At 40.3% G+C, this 18,660-nt stretch overlaps 1 protein-coding gene across 1 annotated transcript; it reads right to left on the bottom strand.

The window, feature by feature from the left end:
* Positions 1–12,451: 12,451 nt before the first annotated feature.
* On the bottom strand, positions 12,452–18,242 carry fhl5 (four and a half LIM domains 5). The gene is made up of 5 exons (XM_077580982.1): positions 17,998–18,242; positions 15,911–16,085; positions 15,543–15,712; positions 14,260–14,446; positions 12,452–13,824 (listed from the first exon to the last, which is right to left on the bottom strand). The coding sequence occupies exons 1-5, from the start codon at positions 18,157–18,159 to the stop codon at positions 13,673–13,675; spliced, it is 846 nt and encodes a 281-aa protein (XP_077437108.1). The 5' UTR covers positions 18,160–18,242; the 3' UTR covers positions 12,452–13,672.
* Between the last annotated feature and the right edge of the window lie 418 nt (positions 18,243–18,660).

Genomic DNA, 18,660 nt, shown 5'->3' with positions numbered 1-18,660 from the left:
GGCCCCAAGTACTCAGTAAGCAGGTGTCACATAATGTTTCAAATGATCTTAACAAGTTACTCAAAGGTGTAATCTGTTTCCATAGCAACGGAGGTGCCATTCACTTTCACGTCGAAATCCCCTGAAGCCCCTGACTCGTTTGATTGTGCGCTGCAATCTTGTATTTGACCTCCGCAGGGTACCGTGCTTTGCTCCAGTGAAATCAAGCTAATTATATCCCAGCTAAGCAAAGCTATATTTTCCCCCTTTATTATCCCTCTCAAATTCGGCAACCGCGAAGCACCCTTTTCCTAATTAAAGGTAGGAAAAGTGCCAGAACCTAATATTACCAGCAACAACCTAACATTTTTTTGCTGTATTTTGCAATAAAAAAAAAGTGTCCTACTTTTTCAGGCCTCTCCCAGTCAAATAAGACACGGCATGTCTGCTTTAAATCAACAATATGGGATTCAAATAAGGCCTTTTAAATCATTTGATGACACACTAGCTTGTAATTAGGAGAGCAGCTCCTGTTGTTGCTATGGTGATTCCTAATGACCTGTTTTTAGCGGTCTGTTAATGGCGAACCAGCCTGGACCACCAATAGTTTGTGTTAGCGCTAGCATCAATGCTAATTTGACTGTTCAGGGGTATTTGCAGAGCTTATTCAAACCTACTCAATAATATGACGTTCAAATAATGGCTATTAAATGATTTTGATAATGAACGGCGAATGTGCAAAAGTATGGCGGGCCATGAGTGCAACAAAATAATATTGTTGCTATAAGGTAAAAGGTTAGTCATGTAAAAAAAAAAAGAAGAAGAAGACTTTATTTCTTGGGGGGAGTCACATTTGTAAGAATGCATCTTAAAAGGGGTGGGATAGACTGCTTCTATGTGTTTTTTCATATTGTGATATTTATTGGAAATGCAGCCGAATAGAAAAGCGGTTGGCTCAGGGGCTAGTTGGTCCCAGTGCTCCCTCTCTTGGGGGCTGATCGGGCTTTCTCATTAGGCCTGGCGGACCACCCTGGGCGTGGGTATCTCAACTGGCCACCCTGGCCCATGCTTCCCCCTTCAGGTTGGTCGAGACAGAGTACATCCGTCTGAATTGTGCTGCTACAGCAACTCCGGACGCTAAACTGAAGGTCTAACATGCATGCATGTAAGATATCTCTGTAGACACGCCTACAGTATAGAATTTAATTGCATGCTGTGGAGGCTACTCACAATGACACAGCCTGCATTATTACGTAACTTTCTCGCACTGTCCTCGCTCATGCATTCTCGAGTTCCTATTGGTGTCCAGGTACTGACTCTCACCACGCACTCATTTTTCTTTTCTCATGAAGAGTTGTTCAGGTGAGGTAAGTTTACTACCTCAGCAAAATATTTGTGGCTCGAAAGCCAGCCAATAATATTAGCTTTTTTTAAATGGGCAAAAAATATATTTTTTAATTTTATTTTTTTTTTTGCTGATTATTGTTGTTATTCATTTATTGATTTGTTTATTTAATTACACTCTCTCCCGGGCCTTTTTTTTTTTTTTTGCTGTTGTTGAAAAGTTAAACAAATAAATACATAGGACAAAGTATTACAGTAAAACAGTAAAATGTTCTGTCTGTAACACAGTTTGGACTATGGTAACAGCTAAAATAATAATAATAATAATTGAAAATTTTTACCTGACAAACTCAAATTAATCAATGAAATCGATGAATTGCAAGCCATACTGTAAGCACAAGTTACAACAGTAGAAGGGATCATGATCCACAGAGCACACAAAAAACTCTTACAATTGTTTTTTAATTTGGAATATTACTAAGTAGTATTTATCGCAGCCAAAGACATATTTAAAACAATTTATGGCCTTCAACATGTTTCTTTGAGTAATTTACTGCCATGGTTTCGTTGCTTCATTAGGTGACAAGTTGAGCGTCTATGACGCAGTGTTCCAGAGCTCTGGGTTGTTGTTTTTTGGGGGGCCGTTTGGACAATGGAAAGCTGTTTTTAGGATGCGGCAGTAATTCGCGGCGCCGTCTCCTCAAGCGGTTTTGTGATTTATCGCCATGCAAGAATTTGACATATGATCATTAAAACTAAGAATGAAGTGAAACGAGTCACGACAAATGAATTAATTGGAAGACAAAGTTTGTTTCTTTCACACATTCTGAACACTGTGCATCCACTTCTGAAATAAGCTTTAAGTGTGGCTGCTGTGAAGCCACAAAGTGCACGTCAGTGCACAATCGTCTATTCTTTTCATGGAACTTTTTGATGGAAGCCTTGATGCTGTATTCAAAATAGAATGGTAATTGTATGCTCAAACAAATGATTACAGCCCCCCAAAAATGTACCGTTCTGATTGCCTGAAATAACTTCTAGGAACCATTTTTTTCCCTTGACTATTCTAAGCCTTTATTAGACCTGCTTTGGGAAAAATCTGGTTTTACAGAAGAAATTGTGCAAAATGCAGTTTAAGGACTTCAGACTTGCATGAAATCTGCTATCACACAAATATTACATTGAATGAGCGACATGCTGCTTCACCACATCTAGACACATACATTATTATCTGATCACATTTAGCAGCCTGTTCTTATAAAATGTTCATGACAACGAACAGTTTAGCCCCCGAAGTAAGTCATGTCATGAAGGGTCCATGTTCAGAAAGGCACAAGAAGTCGACCATTTTGGCTGTTGACTTTCAAAGATGAAAAGGTCCTTGAAATTTTGAAAATTCAACCTTCGAAGCCAGATTCACTCAACAACATGAAATTTGGTAGACGTCTTTCACAAGTAGAGCCACAAAAAACTCTCTAGAACTCAGGCCTGAACAGACACTAGATGTCTGCCATGTCTGTTTAAAGAAGCCATTATACAGTCATTTTGCTAGTTTTGAGGGGTCTTTCAAAGCAAACTAGTATTTAGACATTTTCGCCACTAAAGCCGGTTTTATTTGGCAACGTGATATCTTATTTACATCAATCATGATTACAAACACAAGACCCAAAAGTCTCAAGAACCCATGTCTCAAAAGACACAGGAAGTCAGCAATTTGGGTTAGAAGTTTCTATTCTACGACCATTGTGGTCATTTCCAGGGGTTCTTCCAAGATTCACCACTCATAAAGAAAATTAAGGCCCTGATTCCAATTCACATAGTAACATGACATTTGGTAGTTTATCATGAGTAAGCATACAACAAAGTCTCAAGAAGCCATGCCGAAAACGCACAAATCTGCTATCTTGCTTTGTAGCCGCCATTTTAAGGTCGTTTTTTCCAGGTATTTTACAAAGACAGACTAGTAGAACTCTTGAAAAATGCATCCCCTGAAGCCAGTTTCACTTAGCAGCATGGAATTTGGTAGGCATGTCTATAATGAGTAGACTCACAAAAAAAGTTTGAACCATAAAACCATGTCTGAAAACATACCGGAAGTTGTCCATTTGGTCGTAGCCACCGACCGTTTATGACCCACAGACCATATGTTCCCTACCACTCTCATGCTGAATGTGACTTTTAGTTTAAAGGTAGTTATGACTCCAAGTGATTGATACCATTGGGGGGCCTTATTTGATTTCAACTTGCAAGCGCCAGTGTAAAAATGTCTAATTATGCCCGGCATGTTTTAATGTTCTTCAACTTTCCCATGGCTCACTCGGCACTCTGTAATCAAGTTGCACGAGACGCAGCGTCACCAATAGAAGGCGGCGAGAACACAAGTCGCTGTCAGACCTTTCATTACGGGCCCTATTCACACGGCATACAACAAGGAGACGTTTTTATGGAACTTATTTTCATCACCTGCACATTACCACGCATCCCTTAGAATAACCAGAGGGCCTACTTGATTTATGACGGGACTTCCATTTGATTCATAATTATTTACTTGCATATTGCGCAGTAAATGACAGTAGGGCTTACTATTATTATAGGGTATGCAACAATGCAGCAATCCTAGCCGCCCCAGTAAAAAAAAAAAAAAAATTACATAACAGGAAAAATACAGTATTCTTGCTTGTGTGCCTTTATTTAACAGAAAACTCACATTTCTTTTCCAACAACAATGTTCTAAATCACACAGATGTCAAAAGAAAAATATTTGTGCGTGTGTTTGACCACTTGTTGCTAGGCAGAATTCAACTGGACAGTGTTTCCCAACCTTTATTGAGCCATGGCGCATATTTGACATTTTCAGTCTCCCTAAACACCACCAAACAAAAAGTATACAATACCGAAATAATGGTGGTGTCTTCTCAATTTCCTCACAAATGTACTTACTGAGTATAAAAATCTGGGCCTATTGTACACAAAGCTATTATTTTGTTGTGTGATTGACAACAGGTGAATTGTACTTTCTGCCATCTAGATGAAGAGCATTTAATTTCTGCCTGTCATTATACGTCACTGGCATAGGTACTGTAGATGAGAGAAGATACATAATTTGAGGTAAATAAAAAAAAAAAAAGTCTGAATCAATTAAGTGAAATTGGATATATTAAATATGTTTAAATGGCATACCTCTGGACAAACAGTTAGTTGTGTATCACTGCTCTGTATTAAATATAAAATTCAGTTGAACCTTGGAATTTCCCCAATTTTTGCTCATAGAAAATAATGGATTTATTTTATGTATCATTAATTCTATTGCTGTCACGTTTATGTAGAATACTGAATTAGCTGGTCATGCTGGTTTGTTTGTAGCTGGTCATGCAAACAAAAGGCCAAAGTTAAAGCAAAACTAGTGGATGCATTTTTTAGATCGGGTTGGGTAAACTTGTGCTCACGAGTCTCATTTGATTAAGTAATTCATAGATGAGGTTTAAAAGAAACGGTTAAAAAGTATATGTAAAATGCACTGTTACCATGAAAGTACATTTTAACTGGGAGTGTTAAAAAGCTTGAAGCTTATTTTCTGAAGATTTGTTCACTAATAAGCCAAACTGCTGTTTGTTGCGATGTGAGCTTAGTTGCATTCACTGCCACCATGCAATGCCAGTATCTCAAATTTTGCTTGCAAGTCAAAACAAAAAATCTGAAAAACTCTTATGTGGCAAGGCATCACTAGAAATACCGTTGCCTGCAGCAGAGGTACAACATTTTACCACTTATTTCCCTCGTCCACCCAATAATTTTTGCCTTACTCAGCAGTTCTTCTTGGTTCCATTCCCAGTACTTTTGCATTGGTTGACGACACCAGGTGATAGACCACACCATAAGGCCATTGTATTGTATTTAAAGTAGGTGAGTGGACCTATTAGAAGAAAGTGGCGTAAACATGCTGCTGTGCCAGAAACGAGCTCCAAGTGAAAAAAAAACGCCATTTAAAAAATTAGATTATTAGCTACACGCGACACAGATCATTTCACTAATACCACTTAATTTGTTTAGGAAAGTATTCACAGCGTCATAAGCACTTGACCTAAAAATATAATGTACGGCATATGAAAACAACATTAGCTGGAGATAAATAGGCTGCATGATCTAATGGGGGGAAAACTGCTATGTTAGCATCCCGTGATTGCTGCCAACTGGGTAACTGCAACTTGCTTGTCAATTGTTCGTAGACTGCTACGTTAGCCTCTCACGCTAGCCAGTATTCGCTGACTGGCTAGCAGTCATATGCTTGGCACTAAGTAAGCCAGTGTTTTTCAATTGTTATTTTTTTACACCCACACCCCCCCACTAACATTTTCATGAGTATATATACACACAGGATGTAAAAAAAAAAGCAGACAAGTCCTGGCATAAGAGGACGTTTGGTCACCCTATGTTTGCTTCCTGCATAGCAACTAGCTAGATAGCCGCCGTGAGTGTCACATGTATGCAGCCTACTATGTTAGCAGAGTGTATGTAGACTGCTTTGTTAGCTAACTGCCATGTGTTTGTCACTTATGTGTGGTCTTCTACATTAGCTTCTTGCCCTAGCCGCCGACTGGCTCACTGCCAATTGCTTGCCACTGCTATTTTACCGTCTCACGCAAGCCACTAATGTATTTTTACACTCGTGTGACCCCTCAGAAATATAATTTATTGTACAGTAAAAATATGTTTGAAGATGGTTGTATTTGACCACGAGTACATGCGTGCATGTGTGCTCAGGGACAGCAGGGTGGGTGCGTTGTGGTTTCGGCCCCTTGGCGCCTACTGCTGTGCCGCCCGACAAAAAATTCCCAAAACTCCACGAGAGGTAGAGTAAACGCTGCCATCAAAAACGAGGGTTTAAAAAAAGACGTTTGATCATCCTTTCTCGGGCTATTTCGCGCCATACTGTCTGCACTGTATCTATAGAATTTGTCACTGCGGCCCATCCGAAGGGTTAGTCCTACGTTACCATTATTGCTAATTGACATCCTCCTTGTTTCCTGGCGACCGCTGAGTGATTGAAAAATGCGTCACGAAGGACATAGCGGGGTAATTTGTGGCTTGAGCTACAGTTGCGATGCACAGAGAGGTGTCATGTGGTCATTTTTCCACTAACTGCCCCCAGCAGGCTTCTTTCGGGGGCTACTTGTGTGTGACAAATGAATACATAAATGAAAAAGGATATTTCTTGTTAACACAAAGTATATGTAAAAGTGAGTTATCCAGCTAGTTGCCTAGTGCAAGAATCTAACAGCAGTCCACAGACAAGCGACAAGCATATGGCTGATAGCATGTCAATGTCTAGCTTTATGTCGGCTTGCATAAGCAGGTAACATAGCCGCTAGCAGTTAGCCAGTCAGCGGTCTCCTACAACAACAAAAAAAATCACTGGAAGACAAAACCATTTTGATACTATAGAAACTATAGGATGTTGCTTTTGTGAAATCACATAGCTAGTGGCTAGGGCGAGAACCTAAAAAGAGCGACAGGCGTATGGCAGCTAGCGTGAAAAGCTACTGTACGTACGAATTACAAGGATTCGTCTACTAGCTAATCGGCACTAAAAATCTAGTGAAGCAGTTACCATACTAGTGACAAGCATATGGCAGCTAGCCAGTCAGTGATTAGCTAACTAGGCTAGCGTGAGAAGCTAACACAGTACCCAACATACAGTACATGCGACAAGCATATTTTTCTATTTTGGCAAACACTGGGAAAAATATCAGCCTACTTGTTTTGGTGTGAACAAACTCTAGGGCCAACATGGTTACACAACTATCCTGTACATAAGCATCAAAGATAATAAAAACATCATTTTTTTATAACTCTATTTACATTATAGACCTGTTTTTTTTTTTTTATATACAAATACAACATGTAAACAGTTGTACGCCACAGTCCAGACATATTTCTTTAGATTTAGAAAAGCACACCACAGGATATTTATAACCCAACACCAAAGCGTGCTCTTAACTGTGTGATGTGTGCGTCCACTCCGCACTAAAGTGACCATCTAGACAACACTCCTGCACTCATGGGTGTGTGTGGGCAGGTGAAGAAATGAGGAAACAACAAAGCAGGGCTTTTCTCCACATTTTGTCACGTTACATTCATGTTCCAAAATGGAATTAGCCCCCCCCCCCAAAAAAAATGTTTTATATATTTTTTATTTTACGGCATACAGTTTTTTAACGAACATTAATTCCTATTTCATTAGTATAATATATATATATATATGTGTGTTTGTGTGTGTGTGTGTGTGTATTACATTTATTCAGCCCCTCAAGTTCCAGTTTGTTTGCACAATGCACAGATTGTAAAACAACCTAAAAAATTATTTAGAAAAATACATTTGCAGTGCCATTTTTTTTGTTTTCTATTGCTAGTAGTCTTCCTCTGTTCTAAATCCTGGTATGAGGTGATTCAACAAGCATTATGTAAATAGCTGGTTTCAAAATACAACAAAAAAAGCTAGCATTGCACAAAATACAATGACAAAAGCTGGCCTTGCATTTTTATTTATTTTTCTGAAGGGTGGCACATTTCCATTTCCCGGTACTAAAGTACAACGCAAAAGAAGCCACAGACTGCAGTCGTCAATTAGACAACCGCCGTCGGTCAACCTAAAGACCGAAGGCAATTTTCAAAAGCATGTGGCCATTCGTGTCACACATGCATCACTCTGATGTTGTTTATATTAAGAGCATGGGGTCCGTGTGGTGTTTATCCACGCCGTGCATTAATGTTTACGGCCTAAAGGGGACATGACAATTACGGGTTTGAAGAGAGAGTAACGTAAACAGGCTGTTGGCTAATTTAAAGATTTTACATCTTGTGCACAGGAGATGAAGTCAGAGGCATTTGTTCCTATCAAATTTAAGTAAAAGGCATATCATTAAATTAGAGGACATGTGGATATCTTTGTCTATTTCATTGCTCAGGAAAACCATAATGTCTTTTGGGGGGGACATCCAGGACCAGTATAAAAGAGTGTTAGTGTGAGAACACCAAATTTAACACACCTGTCAACACGATTAGAGAACGAGGATTTTGGGTGAAGTCCGAGCTGTAATTTTAATATATACAAGTTGCATCTCAATATATATAGTCGCAAAAAAAGTGTGACTTACAGTCCGAAAAATACGATCAAAGCAAATTGGATTTTTCATTTGTTGGTCTTTATTGCAGAAAAGTGCCAGAAGTAACCCTTTGATTGCATTCAAGGTTCTTCATTAAAGTTAACGCGAATAGTGAATCAGGAATTAGACAACAAATCAGGACCTCTAGTAATAATAACATTATTGAATAGAATGTAAAGCACTAAACTGTTTGTGCATCATGATGTAATTAATGCCTTTTCTCGCTTCATTTCTGCCTTTTACTAAAAATGGACAAAAATAGAGTTAGCCACTTGTGATTGTGTCTCAATTTGTTTTATGTATTAATTTCTTTTCCGTCAAATCAATTTGTAAACATGTTATTAAAGCTGCTATATAAATAAAGTTATTATAATGAAAATAATTCTGCAAAATGGGAAGAAATGGAGGCCTGCTGTCCTCGTTGGTATTTGCCTCCATTTCTTCATCTTCCTGTTTCAGTGCGAATGTCACATAGGCCAGGGCCAGGAAAATGTGATGGGGCCTCTCACGGGGATACAACCATTACAGCCAGATCGGCATTTAATAAAGGCGGCGTACCATTAGATTAGATTCGCCCACCTCATCGCTCAATAAGGAACTCAAGATACAAGACCAGCACCAGAGTGTACAGTACTTCCTCAACAGAGACCATCTTGCGCGCTGGATTCAAAGCATCCTCCAGGGGGCGCTTGGGGAAAATCTGCACATCAATCTTGATTGAGATTAAAACTCATTTTAGTGATTCATGCTCATTATTGTGCCATGAGTCCATTATATTTAAATATTTTTTGTATTTTATCATTCTTTCTTATTTCTTATTTTTCTCTAAACATAATTTTGATTTTATTTATTTTTTCTTCTCTGTAGCACTTTGAGATCATGTTGATGAAAAGTGCATTACAAATTGAATTTATTATTATTATTATTCTGCCTGACCTCCTACTCTTGTTACCTGTTGTACTGTTCAAGTATTGATGTAAACCCTCAAGAGGGCGCCATCCACCTCCTTTTCCGCACACTAGGCCCTGTGCCATGCTTAGAACTGCAGTCAGGAAGTCTCTAAGGCCAGGAAACGCAGACACCCTTCTGTGTCATCCCCGTCTAGACACAGGCGGTTGACTTTGCTTGGGTCCAGCTCAAAACGTGCTTTTTAAAACATGTTAAGCGGAGTATATATTTATCAACAATTAAGACCAATTGGGGCGTTTTCCTCTTTTCCAATATTGTACCATACATTGGGCATAATTTCAGCCCAGTTGCCCCTTCCTGAAAAAGGTCAGAAAAGGACTGATTATCTGAAGCCCCTGAAACATTATACTGAGCGATTGACACGTAGTGTGGGATGTGTTATGAGTGACCCCCCCCCCAAAAAAATCAGAAAAATATCCCCACTCTTGCCATGTTTCATTACATTTGTTTTACAACTAAAATCATTAAAAAAGACACAAAATGGCCAACAAAGAGCCCTGAGAGTGAATATTAAGAGTGATTCGAGAACAGGTTTGCACAACAAACACGGCCGTGTTATCTAGACGATCGTCCGCGACGTGAGGCATCTCGCCATCTGCTGCTCTCACTTGCCAACTGGAAGGTGTCAGAGAGGCGTGCCCACCTGACGCTCAAGCTGTTCTGTTAGGATGGATGATACACGCAGTGGCCATTTTTATTAGGTTCAACTGCTCATCGGAAGCAAATACAAAACAATGGCTATGCATCATACCAAGAAGCCCACAAATTCAGATTACGGCTACATTTAGTAAAAATTGGGATTATTTTTCAGGATTAAGTTAAGAAGCAAAATCAAGCCATTGTTATCCATCTGAGGGGGCGGCCATTTTGCCACTTGCTGTCGACTGAAGATGACATCAATGTTGCTCAGGGCTCAGACAACAACCAATCAGAGCTCACCTGTTTTCTGAAGCTGCGTTGTGATTGGTTGTTACCTGAGACCTGAGCAAGATTGATGTCATCTTCAGTCGACAGCAAGTGGCAAAATGGCCGCCCCCTCAGATGGATAAAAAATGGCTTGATTTTGCTGCTTAATTTATATTCTACTAACACAATATTAACCAGATGTGAGCTGTCAAAGTTGTCCAGACAGCTATGGTAGCGCTAGCTAGCTGGCTAACCTACCGCACCATTAGTTGAAGTAATTGTTTTGCCTCTTGTCTAAAATCATCCACAACTTTACTAATGAAGTACCGTATTACCAATATTAAGTGCTAAACTTGTAACCGGGAATAAAATTTTTTTTTTATACAAATGTTGAAGGTCACATATAATTATCATTGAATCATAATGACTGGAGTTATGTGGATACACTTTTATGAAGCTTGGCAGCACTGTGATATATTGGATTCATGGCAGGGTTTGCATTTTGTTTTATTTCACCTTTTATTTTAATCTATGTCCAAATAAAAATTATAGTTCATTTCAGTTCATGTTTTTGTTGTTATGAATGAAAAGGACATTTGTTTTGTACGTTCACAGTAGTTATCATTATGACCTGACCAACTTTGATAAATGGATCTTTGACTCATTGAAAAAAAATTTTCGGATTTGTAATTGAGCACCCCTTCTGTACATGAATGAACACTTTTGCACATAAAGCCAATTAAGCTCATTAACGTCATTAAATTGAGCACTCTAAAGGTCACATGTGAGCACATAACAACCAAAGCGGCTTAAACGTCAGTCAAGCTGTGACTCATGAATAAGACATGTCCTTTTCTCTTGTTTCATCCCCTGATAAAGGCGCCAGTGAGTGGGTGCCTTTGTTCCCACGCTGACCACACTGAACAATGAATAAATGCCTTCTCCCGATAGTGCTCTTTTATGAACTGCATTTCACCTCGTGTGAGTCACCAAATTGGCAGCTCTGCAGTCACTCCAGTACTGTCAAGGCCTCTGGTAAGCTAACAGCGTCCGGACCCGCTAATGCAGTGGTACCGGGAACCACTAAGTACTTTGAGGATCGCTGCAAATAAGCACGACTTGCGGAAAACACGATACCTCGCTATCTCCACCACCGACCAGCATTTGGCTCGGCCGATGCTGAGGGTCTGTTTGAGGCGCTGATCCAAAGCGTAGACGACTCACAGCGCTCAAGGCAGCCGCCTTAAGACTTAGGGGAAACATGCCGCTGCTGCCAGTACCCCCTCGGGCCACTGTAGGAGAGGCCTCTGGCATACCCCCGTCTTCATAACAAACATGCCCAAGGGCACATAAGTAAAATCCAGAGGGAATTTGCAATGCTTTGCTGTTTGCACATTTGCATTAGTGCTTTTCTAGACACTCAAAGACACTTTACAATGGAATGGATACATTATTCATGCTCTCACACATTCACAGTCTGGTGGCGGTAAACTACTTTAGTAGCCACAGCTGCCCTGGGGTAGGCGGACAGAAGCGTGGCTGCCGGTGTGTGCCTACGGCCCCTCCAACCACCCCCAAACATTCGCACCATTCACACACCAGTGTGAGTAGCACTGGAGGCAATGTCTTGCCCAAGGACACAACGACACATGATTTGGCGAGAGCGGGTATCGAACAGCCAACCTTCTGGTTACTGAACGAGTAAAGGCAGCCTATAATAGTGTGAAACATCTGGCCAAAATATCTAAGTCTGTTGAAGAGGAAGTCGCACGCTCCTACAGAGGTGACAATAGCGTACAAGTCAAAATGCATGCACAACGGTAAGATACCGCTTGCCTAATAGTGAGTCCACTTAAACGAAATAAAGTGTTGTTCAATCGAACCACTGTCAAATAAACGTGGACAACCAATGAGAGCCCATTAAAGTTATAATAGACTGATGGTAACAATGAGAGTGACTTGTAACTTGTAAATAGTGAGCCCATTTATTGTATTGTTTAGTTTTTAATAACACTTATATACTGTACTTAAATACACTTTATAAACACATAAACTCTTTCTAAACACAGATTAAGTTCAGAGAAATCAAAGAGTGTTCATATCTCTTTCCTTTATTCAGCAACTTCGGCCTCCCCATTCAGTGTCAGTGTCATTTATACAGAACTGCATTTAACGACTTTGTGAAGATGCACAATTTGATACTTTGACGCATGCCACTAAGTACCATTCTAAAAATTTTTTTTCTACAATCAGCTTTGAAGCAGACAAATGCAATAAAATAAATGTAAGTAGGATAGAGCAGGTATGTCGGTCGGGGGGCGTCGTTCAGAGTAGGATGGCGGGAAGGGTAGATTATGATTTAATGTAGTGGAGTAGGGTAGATAATACAAGCAGGTAAGGTAAAGTAAGTAGATCTAGCAAGTAAGTAGAACAAGTCGAAGGCAAGGTGTAATATAGGTAGGGTGGAGCAGATGGTGTAAGAAAGTAGATAGGGTATAATAAATTAGGGTAGAGTAGGTGGGTAGGTCAAGTAGGTAGGTCAGCGTTAATATAGTTGGTACGGGAGGATATATAGGGCAAGTAAGTAAGTAGGGTGTAATATAGTAGACAGGCTAGAGTAGGTACAGTAGGTTTAACAGGTAGAAAAGTAGGAAGGTAGGTTTAATATAGAAGGTAGGATAGTAGAATAGAGTAGGCGGGTAGGTATAGTATAGGGTAGGGTAAAATAGAGTGTAGGTAAAGTAGATGGACAGGATATAACATGGTAGGTAGGGTAGAGTAGGGTAGAGTTGAAAAGATAGGTATGGGTAGGTAGGGTAACATTGGTTGGTCGGGTATGGTAGATAAGTAGGAAGGCAAGGTGTAATATGGGTGTTGGGTGGTGTATAATTTGTAGTGTAAATAGGTAGGTAGGTAGGGGTATAATATAGTAGGTATGGTATAGGGTTGGGTAGAATTGGTAGGATATACCAGCTCAGTGGCCTAGTGGTAAAGTGTCTGCCCTGAGACTGTGAGGTTGTGGGTTCAATCCCTGGCGGAGTCATACCAAAGACTATAGAAATGAGACCCATTGCCGCCCTGCTTGACACTCAGCATTAAGGGTTGGAATTGTGGGGGTGTAGATCCGTATAGTATGGTGGGATAGGCTAGTTAGATAAGACAAGCTTGCCTGCCCAGTGAAACTCTAATGTGAAACTTAACAAAAAGCTTTAAAGTGCGGCACAGACATTCCATTTAAAGACACTGTTGATCTTTGCGCTATACCTCCCGTTCGTAAACATTAGCTCGATTGCTACATTGAGCATAGCTTATCACTTCTCGCGTCCGCAGTCGGTACACAGGATGTTGTCACGCTGGGTGAGGAAGCCTCGGCCCACCAGGGACACGGAGCACTGCCCGCACGTGAAGCACTCGCTGTGCCACTGACGCTCCTCGAATGAGATATACTTGGCCCCAGCCAGACCTGCGCACAAGAAAACAATGCTTGGGTCATTTCAGATTTAGACATTTTTTTCCAAGCTAACAAATGTATTATCTCACATTAGCAATGGTGCCCAAAGATGTATATTATGAAATTAACCTACAGCCGCCGCTGTATCTAGGCGTTAAAAGCTGGATTGAAGTCGATTAGATATTCAATCATCTTCAGCAAAAGCGAGGCTGAACTGAAATATTTACTATTTTCTTTCTCCTTCTTTCAAATATACAGTCTCAAACTAAATAATGCACTGCCATCTTATGGTCGATAGTGTAATTACGCCCAAAATGAACAAGGCAGAACAAAGTAAAATTCAGATTATAAATAACGATCTGTTTTCCTATATTGTCAGTGCTTAAATTGTGGAGTCACCCTTTGCTGTAGATTGACATGGTGAGAGGTAAATGAAAGGTCGCTTACTGGTGATGGCCTTGGTGCAGCCCACGCACTTCTTGGCGTAGAGGTCGCTGAAGCATTCCAGGCAGTACGGGTAGTTTTCCCTGGAGGTGAAACGCTGGCCCGACAGCTGCTTCCTGCAGCCGATGCACAGGAAGCACTCGCGGTGCCACGGCTTGTCCTGGTATGTCACGCCGCCCGTAGTGATGGCCTGGCGAATACATTGCACTCTCGTCACTATTCCAGTATGGTATGAAATCACAACAAACATTCTTCTTCTTCATTCATCTTCATTATTCTCATTTGTAGTAGATAGCATTACACACAATCCAAGAATTCCAAAAGCAGCATACCATCGTAAGCCCAACCAGCAACACACTAATTCGTGAGTTCACTTTATTAAGAATTTACAAGATTATTATTATTCAGAAATAGTTAGCATACCATGCAGTGTCGTGACTATTATTTCATGGTGAAAGTCCAGCTATTGTTTTTCTTATACTGCAGTAAATAGTAGGATTGCACACAGTACTGTTGTAAAAAGCGCAGTTGCGGCATACCATGCAAAAATCATGACTGTTTTAATATAAAATTCCATGTGTCGTTATTTATATTCAGAAAATGAAGTTGGATAGTACACAAGGTTGCTGAGAAAAGGGTTATAAGAGCATAACATTATGTTTCTTCTGTAATACTATTACAATTGACAGTTTGTAGATTTATTTAAAAAAAAAAATACAAAATAAATTAAAAAAATCAATATTTGAAAATATTTTTTTAATATACAGTATTTTTTGTTTGTTTTACTGGGATTTGTTTTTGAAGCTAACACTAAAACTAATAATGGAAAAAACAAAATTCAAACAAGGCATTTTTGAAAAATAAAAACTAGCAAACCCTCTCTGAAAGCTAATTTAAAACTAACTGAAATAAAAACCCACTACAAAAAAAAAATCTTTAACGAAAGTACAACCACTGTTGACTTTCCCTGTATAATACTTCATATTACAATCAACAGTACGTCGATTTCTTCAACAACAACAAAACAATCAATATTTAAAAAGGTTTTTTGAATATTTTTTTGTTTGTTTTTCTGGGATTTTTTAATAAAGCTAACACGAAAACTAAAAAACTAACAAAAAAACTAGCAAAACACTGTCATGACTTTTCCTCCATAATACTCCAAATTACAATTGACAAATAATAATAAAAAAATCTTTATTTGAAAATTTTTGATTTTTGAGAAGTGTAATAGTCGCATATCATGCACTGTCCTGACAACACGCTGAGGGCCGGCGTGAGCTCACCTTCTTACAAGCGCAGCACTGGTAGGCAAACTGCTTCTCGAAGCAGCCCACGCAGTAGTAGCCGTCATCTTTGGGGATGAAGGACTTTGTTCCGATGGGCTGCTGGCAACGGTGGCACAGGAAGCACGTCTCATGCCAACTGTTGCCCTTGTACTCCATTTTGCGGGAACCTGACACGGGGCGATGAGAGCGGCTCAAAATAGTTTTGCCTGGCGTGAGCTAACGCTAGTGTTTGTGTTGGAGGGGATTTGGCGCATAGCTCTACCGTATCATATACTCGAGCGGTGTTTTGTGTGCAAGGCTGTTGATGGACGGTAAAATAGCGCAATGAAATTAGAACCCGCAGTGTCGGGAGGGGGTACGCATACCTGGCATGACCGTCTTCTTGCAGGTGGCGCACTTGGATGAGTAGTCGTTGGCGTGGCACTCGGTGCACAGCATCAGATCATCCTTGGCGGCGAAGGCCTTCTCCATCAGGGAGCGGCTGCACTTGGCGCACTTGAAGCACTCCTCGTGCCAATGACGGTCCTTGTAGGACAGGTCCTAGTCGCACCAGTGGACGGATGAGTAAGAGCAAGTCATACTTTGTGCTATTTTTTTGTGCTATGGACAAGTTCAAGCTACTGCCAGTGATTGACTGCAACTTTTCACCCCATGGGTGGCATTGTGACCCGCTTTGCGCTTTTTGATGGTTCTGAGCAGGCGATTTCAAAATAAAATGCCACCCACGGGTTAATTAAGTCTAATGGGCATCACTATTTGGCAAGCAGTAGGTTGCGTTCGCTATTTACAGGTCTATAGTTCATTACCACTGTTCCCATCTTAAGACATATTTTGTAGAAAGTTCGACATCAATCAAAAGACTTCCAATGTATGAATTTCTCGTGGTCTCACTATTTGGCAGGCAATACGTCAGTTTCTCACTATTTGACAAGTGGTAAGTCAGACTCACTGTCCCTACTTTGGAAAGTGGTAATTGCCTCTTAGTGTTCCTAATTTCTTTTAATTGCGGATTATGTCATAATCACTATTTGGGCAGCGGTAGCGGTAACAAGATCTCTCTGGTAGGTAACAGATTAGTCTCACTAGTTGGCAAGTGGTATTTCACTCTCACTGTTCCTAATGAGTTTAATGGAGAATGAAGTCGCAGAGGATTACTATTTGGCAAATGATATCACTGTTTGCTAAGTTCCTAATAATGAATCTCTATTCTGTACAGTTCACGCTCACTCTTCCTAATGACTGCTAATGGGGATTTAAAATGGGATCACTAATTGGCAAGCAGTTGTTCACGGCCACTGTTCCTAATGTCTTTTCACGGTGAATTGCTGTAAGTCGCAGTGGGGTCACTATTTGGCAAGTGCAAGGATTTGTTCTTTGATCCCATTTAGTAAATATAGTAGGGTATGCTCATTTTCTGGCAAGTTGTAGGCCAGGCTGACTGTCCTCATTTAATCACCTAGTCTCACTATTTGGCAAGTAATAAGTCATATTTGCTGTTCCTTTTTAATGACGGAGTCTTGACCATTTGCATTTGGCAAGTTTTACTTTAGTCAAGAGACTTCTAATATTCTATTACATCCTAATAAAATCACTATTTTGGCAGCACTCTTACTGTTTATAATGACCTCTAATGTAGAATTTAATTTTTTTATTTCTTGGATGACTGCAGCAGTTAAAGTCTCAGGGGACTCACTATTTAGCAAGTGGTACTTTCCTCTTACTGTTCTTATCCAATGACTTATAGCTGCGTATTAAAGACAGTATATTATAAATATTTACTGTAGGCCATATTATGGAAAGTTTACTTTTTATTGTTTGTGTGGATGAAGATCCAGAGCCACTTTCAAGCACTACCAAGTCGAAAATGACTGGTAATAGCGCTTTATAGTATTTTAATCTATTTAAAAAAAATAATAATAATAATAATGCCTTTATTAAATATAAATGTAAGCAAATAGTTTTTGCAGCGTTTTTTTGGTTTAACTCAATGGAGATTGTGCTGCTCCTCCTGGTGTGTGCCTTGGCCACCAGGGGGCAGCATAACACTACACACGAAGCTCTGATGATGCATGAAGCCTGTCGAACTAAGCTCCAGTGACATCAATCGGCTTTCACAAAGCATAAACAATATATGCCTGTGAGTATTATTATTTGCTCATCTTTTGTGGTCAAATCGCAGTTGTTTTTAAATGTTAGCTACCGCAATATCGATGCTAATTTTGTCAGTCCACGTTTCGCATTACCTGTTAGCATTAAGCTTGCGCACTTTTCGTAACAAACTTACTGTATGTGGATCGATTAAATACGCAATGTGTGATTGTCTTTATTTTATGTTTAGTTTACAAAAAAAAAAAAAAAAAAACATTTTTTGCTTGCACTGCAAAAAAAATTACAAATTCGACCGAGCGACATGGCGGCATTCGTAAGTCAAGCTAACATGCCGCGTGCCTACCTTGCAGTTGGCGCCGATGGGCTTGGTGCAGCTCTGGCAGCAGTTGGCAAACAGGCTCTCGTAGCACTTGGTGCAGTACTGCGTGTCCTCCTTCATGATGTACTTCTTCCCCTGCAGGGACTCTTTGCAGTAATGGCAGTCGAAGCGCTCGCGGGTGGACATGCTTGCGACTGATTGTTGCTTCAGCGAGAATGAGGATGAGCCGCGAGACGCTCCGAGTACAGGCGCTATGGAAAAAGGGGTGAGGCCCGGATTAAGGGGTATCCACCGGGCCAAGGGGTGTCTTCTATAAATACTGCCTCTCTTATTAGCTATAATCTCCGGGGGTGGGCAGAAGTGCGCCGCTGCATCGTTCGCCACCTTTTAAGGGAGACCATGTCCAGCTCATCACTAAGCCTTTTCGATTGCGGGCCAGAAAAGAAGGCCTAAAGGTTTGGAAAGTCGTTATTCCGTATCCTTGATAGCCATCTTGAGGTCTTTGTCATCGACTGTAAGATAATTGGGGGCACTAGTTGAACCACTTTTTTTTCTTCACTGCTAGTATTACTAGCCCCAAAGGAAGGCATAAAAAAAAAAAACGTTACTAGTACTGAATTGTCTTACTAGTGAGGAAAGTGCATGGAGCTTAACTCATTCGCCGCCATTGACAGCTATAGACGTCAA

Source organism: Vanacampus margaritifer, chromosome 1 (assembly GCF_051991255.1).
Source record: "Vanacampus margaritifer isolate UIUO_Vmar chromosome 1, RoL_Vmar_1.0, whole genome shotgun sequence".
Classification (NCBI taxonomy): domain Eukaryota; kingdom Metazoa; phylum Chordata; class Actinopteri; order Syngnathiformes; family Syngnathidae; genus Vanacampus; species Vanacampus margaritifer.
This window is presented reverse-complemented; position numbering and strand designations above follow the sequence as displayed.